Source organism: Spea bombifrons, chromosome 7 (genome assembly GCF_027358695.1).
Source record: "Spea bombifrons isolate aSpeBom1 chromosome 7, aSpeBom1.2.pri, whole genome shotgun sequence".
NCBI lineage: Eukaryota > Metazoa > Chordata > Amphibia > Anura > Pelobatidae > Spea > Spea bombifrons.
The window spans coordinates 12,343,051-12,358,431 of NC_071093.1; the positions used below are offsets into that span (position 1 = coordinate 12,343,051).

A 15,381-nucleotide genomic window follows, 5' to 3' on the forward strand; every position below is an offset into this window, starting at 1 on the left:
TGAGTTTAATTAGAATGTTTAATTAAAATGCATGGTTTCTATTGTTCTGTAAAAAAAATGTGATCAGTTACAAAAAAAAGCTGTAAATAAGTCTCCAAAAAAAGTGTTGATACAACCGAGTTGTATAGAGGATACCATAGCCGATGACGTAAAGAAAATGCGCTCTGTGTGGCGTCTTTATTGTATCTGTATATATACAGGCCAGGTGAACAGCACCAGAGAAAGATCTTTGTTTTGTTAGCGTGGTAATCTTTTACCTTTGTTTTTTATTCATTTCTTTTTTTACATTCATAAAATTATTTTCAAATGATGTATTTTTATTTTCTTTGTTTATTTAAATTTACTTTAGAGTAGAGGTTGTAGCCATATTAGTCCAGTGGTGTCAATATCAAATAACAGATGGAATAAGTATCTTGTGATAATACCTTTTTGGACTAACACTTATTCCATCTGAGTGTATTTTAGTATATGTATAGTATTAGCATGTCAAGAGAGCCTTGAGTTGGCGGCATGTGGGAGAGAAGGGCCTGGAGAGGGAGAGAGGGTGTGCGTATATGTGTAGAGTGAGTGAGTGTTAGAGTGAGTTTGCGTTTCAGTATGTCACCCAGGCTTCTCTAACCCCTGGGATATCTGCACTGTATGTGTTGAGCGTGCAGGCTGTGATCAAGCCCCAGAGTGCCTGGAGGATTCCCTGTCAACCCGCTGCCTGTTGGATTCAGGGTTTGTGAGCAAAACAATACATTATATGGCCAAAAGTATGTGGACACCTATCCTAATTATTGAGTTTAGATCCTCTGCTATTACAGTAAAGTGGAAGCTTCTACGAGTAACCAGCATTATAGGGCACCAGCCCTCTGCGAAAGTTTACATTCAATATTCCATATTCTGTAGCAAAAACTTTGGGGCACTTTTGGGGTCGCTCAAGAACTCAGCTGCGACCACAAGGAAAATACCACAAACCTATGGGCTGCTTATGGCTCTGCAGAATTAAATAAAACTACGTTGACTTCAAATGAAGTTTGATGGGACTCGCAGTGACAATATCGGGAACAGGTTTTTCTACATGAATCCGCTTGGATAGCTTTCAATGGGTTTTCTCACTTCCACGTCACTTTGCCGGTTTGGGCACAACCCTTCCACCGCTGTTTGTTAAATACACAACTGAAAAAAATTACACAGCAAAACAAATATGAATGAAGGATTTGCAAATATGGGATGATGTATTTAATATGTCTCACAGGTATTTGAAGCCACCATACCTCCAGATCCCTTTATCTACCCTCCTGGAAGTCCAATGCATTCCAAACCGGTTCACAAACTGGTAGCATGGGTATGCCTATGCCCAAGATGCTGCACGGCCAAATGTTTGTTGGTACTCTCCAAGAAATGATATGGAAAACTCTACGCTTAAGTATAGCACCAAGTTCTATGTTTTGTGTTGGTAGATTGGGTATGACAAGCTGAGTAACACTGAGACATATGCCAAGAGAAACGTTACGGACCTGGAGAGGCCTGTCAATGTATCTACAAAACGGCAAATTGTCTCCTAGGGAAATTCTTCATCCTGAGAGGGCTCTCCTTTTCCATGACCTTTCTTCGGTGTATGAGCAGGGTGCCACATTTAGGTCTTATGCAGAAGGTTTACGTCCCTGATAGGGAGGCTCTTTTGGTATGCTGGCCATAGTAAATGGGGGTACTTCATCCAAGTGAAGTATACATTTTTTTCTGCTGCCTGCCCAGCCCACTATCCTCGCACCATACATAGCAACTCCAACTCAGGCATAATCACAAGGTTTAGGATCTGTCATTGTCAGGATTTAGAGACGTCAGGAGAGTCACAAGGGTCTTTGTCAGGGACCCCTGGGATATGGGGGGCTGTGGAACCAATCAGGGGAGGAGGGGCAGACCATTGCTCAGTGTGTCAATACTTGCTTCTAGAACACGTTTCTAATGGGAATTCTTTCTTCCCTTCCTCGTGTACTTCTTTTATTTGCATTCACATGTCAGTATTTTTTTTTATTCCTGATATGTATTTTTAAAACTATCAATAAAAATTTTGCTCTGGGGAAAAAAAAAAACGAAAAACAAGTTTACATGATAAAATGTATTTATTTTTTTTACATAATTTACTCATGCAAACTGCACTCCGAATGAAACAGTACAGTTTGTGAAATGTCGAGATTCAAAATTGTACAGACGCAGTGACAAATCGTGAAAAAGGAACTCTAGTAGCAGAACATGAATGCGCATTTTCTAACACCATAACTAAAACCATTCACCAAGCACATGTTCTCTTCAAACATACAATCTTTTTTTTTAATTTACAATTTTATAATACAAAATAAATTGAAATGCATAAATAAATGTGAAACATATCTGTATTAGATAAGAACAACAACTGTTTCAGTAAGACATTTAATTTGCAAAAATTCCATCAAAATGAAATAAGCTCTTTTTTTTGTAGAATTCACATTTTTTATACTGCTGAGGCTACTTGCATTAGTTACAGTTATAATTTATCATCCCTAAACATTTAACAGATGTGTAATTTATTTCAAATACAAGAGGTCTACCTGCCCAATAGTTCGGGACTAAAGTATGATTTCACCCGGTAAAGACCTCTTTTACTCTCAAAGATTAAGAAAAGTTCTAAACACAAATATGTAGTGCATTGCCCTTGATTTTGGGTTACTGTAGTTTTATTCTGTGATAAAATGTTACTTTAATTTTCTTCATTTGTTTTTAATTTTGTATTCACACTAGAATACTCTTTAAATTATTTAAGATAAACTAATTTATACATACATAAAGCTTAGTTAAGATACATGACAATTCTGGGCTACAGTAATTAAACAGAAGTATCATTGTTCCCTTTTTTAAGGTGCCCCAGCTCAGCACCGAAACTTGTTAAAAAACAAAACAAAACAAAAAAACACCCTGCCCTTTGCATATGAACTATAGATGTTCAGAGAAACCTTGCCCAATGCATTTTTCATAAGTCTTCCCATGCTGGACGATCCGTCTCTGAAAGACCTCTGGATGCAGGTAACGTTTCCAGTATGTACAGAACAGAATCCTGCAAACATGCAGTTGTAAAACCATGTAAACACGCTGATTTACTGGTGAAGCGATCTGAAATATTGCATTGTGAATCAGAAAAGATAATGGCACATTGAAAAGACTCAATATCTGAAAGACAACTGGATAGCAAGAATCTGTACTTTACAATCATCTCCTCCAGCACAAGAAACATCGTGGAATGTAGATTCTCAAACACACAAAGTTGTATTCTTACCTGCAATTTCATATAAGCCAGCTTTCACAACAAAGGCATCTTTAAACATTCAGGCATACTTTGCTGGCAAAAACCATTGATCCATTCACACCCCATGTCCCCACCCTACCCCTGACACACACACACACGCAAAACAGTATAATAACATTTCCAAGACTGATACCAATTTCTTTATCCACAAGAAATGTATCAAATGTTTGTTACAAAAAAAAAAAAGACAGTGCTTACACAATAATTAACAAGTTATCCAGCAATTACAATGGCGAAGTCGTGATTGAGTTGTCTGAAGTAGGTTGTTAGGCTTTTTATGGCAGTCATACTGATGATAAAGGTAAAGCCGGGAGCCATGAAACACATGAAGAAATTTCAAGAACTATTCTACTCGGTACTAATAAACACTCCACTGGTTTTGTACTACTTCAGTTGTTTTTTTTCTTCAAGAAAAACATTAAAACTAAAGGATTGCACTTTATCTACAGAAAAAAAACATTTTAAGTACATCATAGATTTAAAATGAGGTGATCATTCCAATCTCTATTAAAAGTTTATAAATGTATCTATAAGTCACATAGCACGGTTAATTTATATTAAAAAAAAGTTAAAAAGCCTCAATAACCTACCAAAAACAAGTGTTTCTCCTGATACTTTACTCCTCCGGAATGTGCAAAATAAAAGGCAAAAAGATTAAAAGCAAATCGACCTTGTCTTTCTTTCCTGTGCCTAGTGCATTATGACCTTGATCTGTTCAAAGTCAAAAGGGACTACGCAGAACTTTGGTATAAATGCCAGAGAGCTATTACCACTGTACCCTCGTTGTTTAGGATTAAAAGGTCATCCTGACATCTCCTAAAACCAAACATTTCCAAAAGTTATTAAAACAACATACACTACAGTTTAAATGTTTGGGGTCACATAGAACACGTCCTTGTTTTCAAAAGAATGGATGGATCAGAAATACAGCGCAGACGTTAAATTTGTAAATTATTATTGTACCTGGAAACGGCTGATTTTTAATGGAATTTCTTTATAGGGGAACAGATGCCCTTTATCAACAACCATCACTCCTGTGTTCCAATGGCACATTGTGTTCGCCTATCCAAATTTAAGCTTAAAAGGCTAATTGATCATTAGAAAATCTATTTGCAACATTGTTAGCGCAGCTAGAAATTTCCTTGTTTTCCATGAAAACAGCTAAGTGACCCAAAACTTTTGAACAGTAGTGTGTATATATTATATATATAATGATAATTGAATTGCAGCAATATTAAGATGATTAAAAACAATCTTGAACAAGTATTGAACATATTCCATGGTAAACTAGCATTTAAAAAACAAAAGCTACTTTCATCCCCAAATTAAAGACTGGCCGCTTGATGGTCTTCCTTTCAGAGTCAACGATTGTTACTAAACCCTGATGTGTCAGAGATGTTGTCAATCAACTTCCTGATGACTGGGCAGAAGGTGCAGCCACAACAACCACAGCTGGTTCCGAACTCTGGTCGGCCATCTGGGTGAGGACCGATGTTGCGATTGCTTCGGCCACGGAAGTGGAGCTGACTCCATTGGAAGTGCTGACTGAACTGTGTTGGATCGCCTCGGTCTGTGGACTGCTGGGCATTGAAATGTCTTCTGAGCTTTCGTCTTTCTCCGCATCTATTTTATAGGAAAATCGAAAGCAGAAACATATTTTACAGTTCAGATTACCAATAATGAGAAGGGTTAGACGAAAAACAATAATATGCAATACATACAAACAGCAAAAACAAAACATCCTGCAGAAATACTATATAATAATATATAATAATAATATTATTGCAATTGCTTAAAAAATTCATTGATATATTGGGATATAAGTGTAGCCTTAATACCTTATACAAACTTTCAGTAACACTTTATCTGTGATGTCACACTGCTTTATAGAGGCTAAGGCCAATGAACTTCTATAAGGAAGGCTGAGTCGGCCCTGCGTAATGCATAGTTCAGCTGGTATGTCAGTGGCTTATAAATTTCATTTGTACGGAACTACTATGGAAGGTGCTAAGTATTTCTTACAAAATGGCCAGAACTCTTATATGACTTCACATTTTCTATGTTGGCCCAATAAAAAGGATTAACTTTTACACTTTGTTTTATAATTATTTAGGATTGGATCTTCCAGCTCTGGCATGGCTTGTGACGCATACATTTTTATGGAGGTCAGCAATCTGAGTAGTGATGGAGTGAAATGAGCGTGCTTTTTAAAATCACGCTGTTTAGGATCAATAACATATGGAATCAGAGGGACGGCAGCCCTACCCAACCTTGTTTCTCTGTAGCCTTCATATGATACGCTTGGTTAAAGGGACACTGCAGCCATCGTATGCACTTTATTACTTTATTATTGATAACCGAGTGGATAGCCCAAGTGCATGGGGGCATTCTGCAAAATCCTCCCCTATACATTTCTCCCTTTCTCCATCTCCAGCATATGTGTTTGGCCAATCAGTGGCTCAAAAACTGGACCATGGAGGTGTTCTGCTGTAGCTTGGTAGCTGCAGCTTCTGCTTTTCTGTTTACAGGTTTACTTGTTTTATTTATTTATTTTTTTAAACGTTCCCAGGTTTAATCAATGCATATAAACCTACTTACACACACACACACACATATATATATATATATATATATATATATATATATATATATATATATATATATATATATATATATATATATATATGCTAAGCTGGCGAATCAAAATATTGTTGAATTAATTCTACTCCCAAAAACAAATGGTGCTTAATTTCTTTTTGAGTGTAGAAGCAAAAACGAGTCCATTGAGCATTATTAGGCAGGCTGCTGCCTCACTGATTCTCATTACAGATGAGCGGATACAATACTTTTCAGGAGTATTTCATGTGTAAACAATTATAATTTAACTAATGAAATACAATTATAGATGTGACGTCATTTTACCTTAAAAAAAACCTCTTATTTGGCAAATAGAGGTTATTTTTCAAATTTATTTGGCTGCCTTTCCATTAAGTACAGCAGCTGATGATTCTAACACCTGACTCTAATGATGTGCACTTGGGAGAGCGCGCAATACTCAGAGTCTAAATGCCACCAGCTGTTCGAGAGATACACAAATTAATTGGGCTCAAGGCAGAGGAATCTACTACTTCACATTCCAAATTTGACTAATAATTCAGTAATTCCAAACAGATCTTATAGAGCAAATTAAAAAAGACAATAAATATACATCACTGTAAATTGTAGATCGCAAATTTTTTTTTTGCTTCACTAAAGAAAAGATTTGGAAATCGTAAGGTAATGATAATGATGTTTTATCGCATAAAATACTTGGGCCTGATGGCTGCTGTGTTGTAAAGAGACCTTAAAACGTGATCGCCTCATGCAAAGCTTCACTCCAATTTGTAATGAAAAGCAGGGGACGTGTTAGCTCACAGGGTGGGTTAAAACTCTACTGATCATGATGATAATAAATAGAAAAAACTGAATAGGATTAGTTAAAAAAAAAAACCCACTAGGAATTAGCAGCTGGGATACATTTGTAGAAGAAGAGAAGCGGTGTGACCACGTAACTACTCATTCCAAGAATTTTATGTGTAGGTGAAGATCATATAAGGTCTGGAATCCATGTGTTATTTAATTAACAAATTAATATAATTCCTGCATTTGCTTCGCTTACATTTAAATCATATTTTGCCCTCTTTGAACACAACTTTGTATACGTAAGGTTTTTAAAGTAACCACTTCCTTGTGTATCTCCCCAACCGTTATAACCTCTTCTCACTTGTGTCTCCAACACTTCACCATGCTACACTTACACTCTGAAGTTCCGTACTTCATTAGATTATCCCCTACTTGCTCTAGCTCACAAGCATTTCAGAGACACATATAATGTATCCTCCTAATACCTCCCAACCCCAGGCTCCAGATCTCCAGATCGGACTTCTCCACTTTACTTTTTACAATCGCGTCATCCTTGCCAAGTCAGCCCCCTACTTTCTGTCTCAATCCCACCGGTCCACCAAATAGATTGTAAGCTTGCCAGAGCAGAGGCCTCTTCTCCTACCACACCATTAATGTGTGTCAATGTCTCCTCTCATTGTAATGGAGTCACGAGATGTGCTGATGCGCGATATATAAAATGTCATAATACTTTTAGTGTTATTTGAAATAAATATAACTAGACCAACTGATCTCATCTCCAGTAACGGCAAAGAGAATTGGGACGTTGGAATCGGTGTTTATATACACACACACACACATAACACACTAATTAGTAATATTACCCCTGTCTACACAGTGTTTTCAAAGCAATATTATCACAAAAACAAAACATTATGTCAAATAAACACACAGTCCCATCCACTTTTATAAGAAGCCACTAAACAAGCAACGTTATTTGGAAGACTTTCTCCATGTAAGAATATCACCCCCACGCTGGCAGCACTTCACGTCTTATAAAAGGTAATTATGCCGAACTTTTCCATTAAGAAGACACACGGAGTGCTAACCGGCTCTCGGACGCAGAGCGAGGGGTACAAGAAGAAGGATGTTTTTGCCGTGTTTACTAATTTTGTTAGCAGAACACCAAGTGCTGGTACTTTTTCATATCTGGATTTCGGAAAACTGGAAGCAAACACTCAGTCAACGAGGAAATGCAGGGAAATCAGACTTAACAGCTTAAGGAAAGGTCTCAGCTTTTGTTTGCAAATATATATATATATATATAATCCTTTTATTTATTAACCTTTTTATTTATAATTTTTTTAAACCTTTTATTTTTGTATTTATATTCTCAACCTTACAGTCCAGCAGCTAAAGAAAATAAAAAATAGCAATAGGAATTCTAAAACTAAATAATGCTTGTTACATGTCCTTAAAAAAACAATGAATAGAGATATTCATGTGTATACATTTGTAATGTATAGGTTCATGGGAGTTATATAGTATATATATATATATATATATATATATATATATATATATATATATATAGAGTCATAATACTACACGAGGCTTCTATATGTCTGCAAAAACCAGAAGCATGTCCTCAACATCTGAATCAGTACCTTCTAATCACATCTATAGGGACGCTGGGAACCCATATAAAAAAATAGTTTAGCTTAACCGCGGATATGCTGCCAATTCCAGACAGCAGCTATTCCAAATGATGTGGATTTATCAGATGGGAAGGATAATAGCTTCATCCCTGTCGCAATCATTGTTAATACCAATCTCCGGCATATGCCTATGCCGTTCCAATTTACTGCAAAATGTTATTCTCTACCCTGTCAAACGACTGCGCGTTCGCGGAGTGAAATTTATCAGCTCGGAAATGACAAGAATCAGTGCTCTAAATATATACGGCAATAGAAAGTTGTGTTTACCTTTCAATTCTTTTAAATTAAAAAATATTGCCTGTTCTGATAAAACGGCTTCGAATGACTACAAGTAAAGATGGAGGCTATTAAGTTTTATCGCAAGCACCTGAGGAACTGTTTGCATGCAATTCAAAATGTTTCTTTATCCCGCTGAATTACTGACACTGGCAAATTAAAATGAAGTGGCTGCATATGGCAGAAACAATCTTCACATTTACAAATATCCTGGAATATCATTAAATCATAAAGAGAAAGCTGTGGGTTATATATTATGAATGCTGCCTAATGCATTCCCAGCTTTGTTATTTGTTACAAATATGTGTACCAGGGACAAAATTGGCCATTTATTCTACAGCAGCAGCTGGTTGGTACATTGTATATCACAGCCAAAGCGAGGGAGCGTGCAGGAGAAGAACAATTAACCTTTAAAATGCCGACCGAGGTGAACACTCGCATCACCTTCTATACGACAGTCTAATAATTCAAGGTGTCGGAGATTTGTTAATTATAAATTATGTCTGAAGAACGTCATGATAAACCAATAAACATGAAAGGGGAAAATCACCGCCAAAATGTTTTCTTAATTCCGTATGAAAATACGGGCGCAATATTAAAGCTAATAATAGCATCTGCGAAGTGCAAACCAGTGAATGAATTCTTTATGAAAATTCTTTTGAAAATGGCCTTTTGCGGAAGCTTGGCTTTTGTGCATGGCCACTGTCTCACTACAAGGGAGCACAAAAGGATAACCTCTTGACAGGTCAGGCTATTGGACACAAATAAATCAAAATGACTTTGACGCTGAAGAACACACATCGCTGTGGAACAGTGTTGGTGTTCTTGAAGGGCAATAAAAAAAAAAATAATAATAAAAAAAAAAAATTATATATATTTCTCCTCTTTCAGTAAGAACAAAAATCCAAACATGGCACTTAAACGTGTTTATTTGAAATAAAAAATCTCTATTGTTACGAAAAATTCACGCCTTTAAATACGCCTTTAAGTGTCACAAAGATTTCAATGTATTAAAACGACTTCATATATTAGTTAATGTTTCTTGGCGATGCATGAAAATAACACCTTCCCCAGCAATAAGCTCTCTGTATTTTAAATATTTAATGTTAAACACTAGCCGTGTGTGTGCGTGTCTCCTATATTAATGGTAGCACGGTTCGGCTTGGCAGTATTTCACTGACGTAGCCCAAGGCCACGGGTAATGGAACATTACTCACTATGATAGCCAGATTTCTTCTGCATGGCGGTTACAGGGCAATCTTTATGAGCCAGAAGAAGCTGTTTCAGTTGCGCCACTTCGTTTCTCAGCAGGGTGACTTCATTCTGGAGGTAAAGGGGAAAGTTTCTCTTTAAAACCAAATGGAACAAAGTCTGCGAAGTTCACAGCGAAGCGTTACTACCCAAGGGCTCTGTACCACCGCGGCGAAGCTAAACTTTTAGAAAAGAAACAATTTAGAAGAGAAAGCAGCATTTACTGAAGCAAGCAAATTGTATAATGCAAAACTAAACCATTTCAGAAATCCAACCGTAAGACTTAAGATGTAAACTTTGCTGAAAAGGTGATAGATGAGTGGAACAACCATCCGGCGGAAGTGGTAGGGGATTTAAACATGAATGGCATAGGCATAAAGCTTCCTTTCATCTATGACATGGATCACTTAAGGCTTGAGATCGTTATAGAAGGGACAAAAATGGGCAGATTCGATGGAAAGAAGGAATCTTACTTGCTATCAAACTTTGTTTCTATGTAGCAATGAGAAGTGTAAAAATAGCAGTTACGAGGTTACAAATTCATAGAAAATATGGTATTATTAAAATATGTTTCTAAATTAGATCACTACTGATTATGCTGCTTATACTATAGTGAAAAAAGCTTCAAATTCTTGAAAGGCATGCTTATACATATGGTATATTGACCGGATTTGAATATATACTTTTTTTCTTAATAAGTAGTAAATCTAAGTAAATTTTTTTTGGCTAAACCACCAATAAATTCCATGCTGCTTAATGCCTCCTGAGTCTGCACAGCACACATTGCGATTCAATTAATAGAGAGCTTTTCAAAGAATGGGTATTTTTTAATAGGGTAAATATGGCATAGCTCCAATGGGTTAATTTTCCCATAAAAAGTTTATGAGCTGTTGAGAACTGGCTGCAAACTGAAGGTAAATCATTACAGAAGATGGCAAATACGCTGAAAGGAGAATAGTTCACAATCCATTAAATAAGTATAAATAACTAAAGTATGAATAAAAAAAAAGATTTTACACGGGTTTTGTTTAAGTAGACATAGTTGATAAAGCTGCAAGAGTTTGAAAACTGTAGAATATATTTGTAATATTATTATTTTTATTATCTTTTTTTTATATAGCGCCAACAATTTACGCAGCGCTTAATACAATACATATATTCAAAGGGTCTGACCAAACTAGAATTTACAAAGACAAACTGATACAATCTAGAGGGATATAGACAAGAAATATAATTTATATTAAATAAGTATTATGTGCTTATTACACAAAATAAATAACATTTGGTTTTCTTTAAAAAAAAAAAAAAAAAAAAAACAAAAAAAAAAAAAGCTCACTTTTCAGAAATGTAGTTCATTAAATGTAAAATCCAAACATAAACGATAATAAGAGGACTCCTGGGTTGGAATATGAATCTTTGTTATGTGGCCTATGGAGACAATAACCAGAAGTGAAAACAAGTCGGTTACTTTTCCTACACGGAACGCAGATTTATTCGGCGTATAGAACCGTAACGTAATGTTTACAGCCGGAAATAAGCAATATATATCAATAAGAAACCCATCTTATGTGTATACCATGGGAGCAGGTATCTGAACCTCCTGTTCTAAGGATTAACATGGTTGTTAATGGTTGTTACAAGTTGCTGTTGGTTGGTTCAGGGTGGGGTGAAGAACACAGGAAGAATGGGAAGATATGATAAATTAGAAAATGCTGACTCTGCCACAAGCTGCCTCCAGTATCACACACCATAAGGTGAACCTTTAAATTAGGTAATGTAAATGGCGCACTGAAAAAAGCGTAATCTAAGGGTAGTTATTATTTACGCCAAAGCATAAAATAATTTATAAAAGCCCAGGCGCTACTATTGAACTTGATAGCATTTAATCAGTATATCTGGCAGATCTTTACGGTGTGTGGACAGCTCACTACACATGCGGCCCCTGCCGCTACTACACATGCGGCCCCTGCCGCTACTACACATGCGGCCCCTGCCGCTACTACACATGCGGCCCCTGCCGCTACTACACATGCGGCCCCTGCCGCTACTACACATGCGGCCCCTGCCGCTACTACACATGCGGCCCCTGCCGCTACTACACTTGCGACCCCTGCCGCTACTACACTTGCGGCCCCTGCCGCTACTACACTTGCGGCCCCTGCCGCTACTACACTTGCGGCCCCTGCCGCTACTACACTTGCGGCCCCTGCCGCTACTACACTTGCGGCCCCTGCCGCTACTACACTTGCGGCCCCTGCCGCTACTACACTTGCGGCCCCTGCCGCTACTACACTTGCGGCCCCTGCCGCTACTACACTTGCGGCCCCTGCCGCTACTACACTTGCGGCCCCTGCCGCTACTACACTTGCGGCCCCTGCCGCTACTACACTTGCGGCCCCTGCCGCTACTACACTTGCGGCCCCTGCCGCTACTACACCGAAAGTGGGGCTGAAAGAGGCAAAGCTCATATCCCCATTTCAGAGATCTCTCCTGTATCGCTGCAGGTAGAAATGGGCCGATGCGTGCAAGGTTAGTTTCTTTCATCACTGAAAACCAAAAACATGTTCTTGAGTTCACAACAGAGCTGGGGCAGCCAGATTACATTTTTTCCTGTATCGGATGATCAGATTACCCCTCTCAGGTGATCAAATAAAACGGGGCTATTCTCATGATACCTATGGAACAAAGCAATTAATAATTTTAGGAGCCACAAGGGCAACGGAAAAATAACGTCTCATCGGTTTGCTACTACGTATCGGTGCTTTAGAAATTTGGCATTAAAGGAACAGTATAGTAACAGCAGCTTTCTATGATACATGCTTAATGCAAGTTTTCACTGTTTCGACTGATACATTGGACAACATCCCCTAATGATGGGCATAGTCTCAACTGGATTAGACAAATACCCATTTTTATGGGTTGGTTCTTATTCAAGAAGAGCTGTGGAATTTTGTAAATAAATACATTTCTTTTAAGTTTCATTAAAGAACACGAAGACAGATTACGAAACACAGATGTCTATACAGACTGATTTCATCACACCGCAGCCCTTCCTCAACACAACGCTACAATATTTTGCATCGGCAAAAATAAATGAAATGTATCCAGCATTATTGTTAAATCACTTATGCTGCTTTATATGTGTTTTTCATGGCACATACTGAAATAATCATTTAATAGATCACAAAAAGCCTTAAATTTGTCGGAAACGTAGATTACATTTACTTTCCAACCACGATTCTTGTGCCTACATAAGGATGCCGGCCTGGATTGAATACTTTATGCCCACGCAAAGCACAATTTTCCCATTAAGCTATGTATGAACTTCTCCCAAATCCGAGCGTAAATTGCCATACTAAAGGCAGACCTCCAAACGCATTACTTTTAGCATTAAATGCAACGTAAAAGTAATCATGGGTCATTACTGCCCACTATGCTGATCAGCTCTGCCAGCATGTCAAGCGATGAGTTATTAAGGAAAACACCGGATTGATTAATGTGCTCACATAAAGAACGCTTTAATTATTTCTTTGACATTCAATTTTCTTTACAAGTCATTCTGTTCTTCACAGCCAACGGTTTTGCTGCTGGCAGACAGAAAGAAATTTTGTTCTCCTGAAATCACCTCCAATATGGACACTTTAACCCTTCGCTAGGTTCTGTGTGTGAAACAGATTATGGAAATATAATTTTAAAAAAGAGCTAATATCTTAGACGTAACCAATATAACATGAGAAATGTAACAATTTAAAAGCAAAAAGCATCCCCTTATTGTGTCAACGCCTACCACATCGGCAGGGAGCTTGTTCCACTTATCAACTCAGTAAAGTAAAACTTCCTTACGTTATATTTAAGTACATTAAAAGGGGAATACTCCAAAGACAAAATGGCTATTAAGAGATTGTGTGCCAAATGGATTAATAAACAAAATAAACACCAGGTCTTTTGGCTTCTACAGATAATTATAGAATTGGAAGGACGCTTAAAAGTTCACTCTACTGTTACAGCTCTTTAACATGTTATTAGCAACCAGCAAAGCTTAATGTAAAAACCCGGTAAGGCACTTTAATAACTTAACGGAAATGAATGACAACTTATATGGTTTGATGAACTGGGTTTCTCACCATAACCTGGAAGGGGGAACACCTGTTAAGTTTGTATGCAGCAATGGAAGAGTAGATCCTACACACCGTATAGTTTTGGGAATAAACCCCACTGCCGCAACGCTAAAAATGTACATTGATGGTAAACATCCTTAGTTTCATGGAAATTTGGGTCTTTCGTATACACTGGCCAAAATATTAATAGTAATATTAACACACAAATCTCTAATTCATAGTTGACTTAGATGGATATGGATATCAAACCAAATCCATGCAAAATAAACGCGTGCAGTTCCATATATATATATATATATATATATATATATATATATATATATATATATATATATATATATATATATATATATATATATATATATAATTACATTGTATACAAACTTAACGAAGTAAACTCGCAAGGAATGACAGGGTTAATATTATTAGAGCTCTTAAGTAGCCATATGGCTTTTACATGATTTCCACATTGTGTCAGAATTTTTATTGGCAACAGCTTGTCTGTTTTTTTTTTTCCTCGAGGTTTGTTATGCCTGAAAACCACAAGGTTTAAATTAAAAAGCTCTACTCTCCCTCAAGAATTTAGCAGCCTCCCAAGGAGATGATATGTGATCTGAGCAGCCTGGCGTGTCTCTCGGGTCATTCTCACGTATGCATCTGTAGAGGAGTTACTGTACCCCCCCTCGTGTCTTGGGGGGGGGGATTCAGGAGTTAAACTGTACCAACTATCACTTCCAAAGAAAAAGCAAGAGAAGAGTGTTTTACCCCTTCCAGTGTCCAAACCTAGTGCGGCTGGTCCGTGCTCACATGTCATCTTCATGAAACCGTTATCAAAGACACTCTATATTACTTATTTAAAGAATCGATGATTTGAATGTGGATCTTATTGAGGCCTAAACATTCTCTGTGGAACATGAACAATGTACACAAGCAGATCTAAAACTAAAAATTGAGACAATCAGGTCATGACCTCTAGATTTAATGTAGTTAGTTATAACAAACCCAAGCCTGACGTGTATAAGAAAAAAGGAAAAAGTAAGAAGAGGGGTAGATCATGGTTAGATGTTTGTAGAGCTGGTTGAGTCTCCTGTCTCATAGTTATGTAATTAGGATGTATGGATCTTGCAAGTAAAACCTTAACCTGCTAGGGCAGGGATTCCCCAACCTGTGCTCTACCGGTTCCATTCTCAACCAAGCTAAATATTACCACCGTATGCCTTGTATATGTTAATATTTTATCTCACTGAAGAGTGGGGAGATGACCACTGTTGACCAAACAATCCTCAGAGATAGTTGTATAATCAACACACTA

At 37.4% G+C, this 15,381-nt stretch overlaps 1 protein-coding gene across 2 annotated transcripts in view; it reads right to left on the bottom strand.

Moving 5' to 3' along the window:
- Positions 1-4,295: 4,295 nt before the first annotated feature.
- Positions 4,296-15,381, bottom strand: part of ATF2 (activating transcription factor 2) — a 30,834-nt gene continuing 19,748 nt past the window's right edge. For both annotated transcript variants that reach the window (XM_053471547.1, XM_053471546.1), the window contains exons 12-13: positions 9,918-10,023; positions 4,296-4,948 (exon numbers count right to left, since the gene is read on the bottom strand). In XM_053471547.1, coding sequence (XP_053327522.1) covers positions 4,731-4,948; positions 9,918-10,023 — 324 coding nt within the window. In that variant the 3' untranslated portion in view covers positions 4,296-4,730. The remainder of the gene's footprint in view (positions 4,949-9,917; positions 10,024-15,381) is intronic.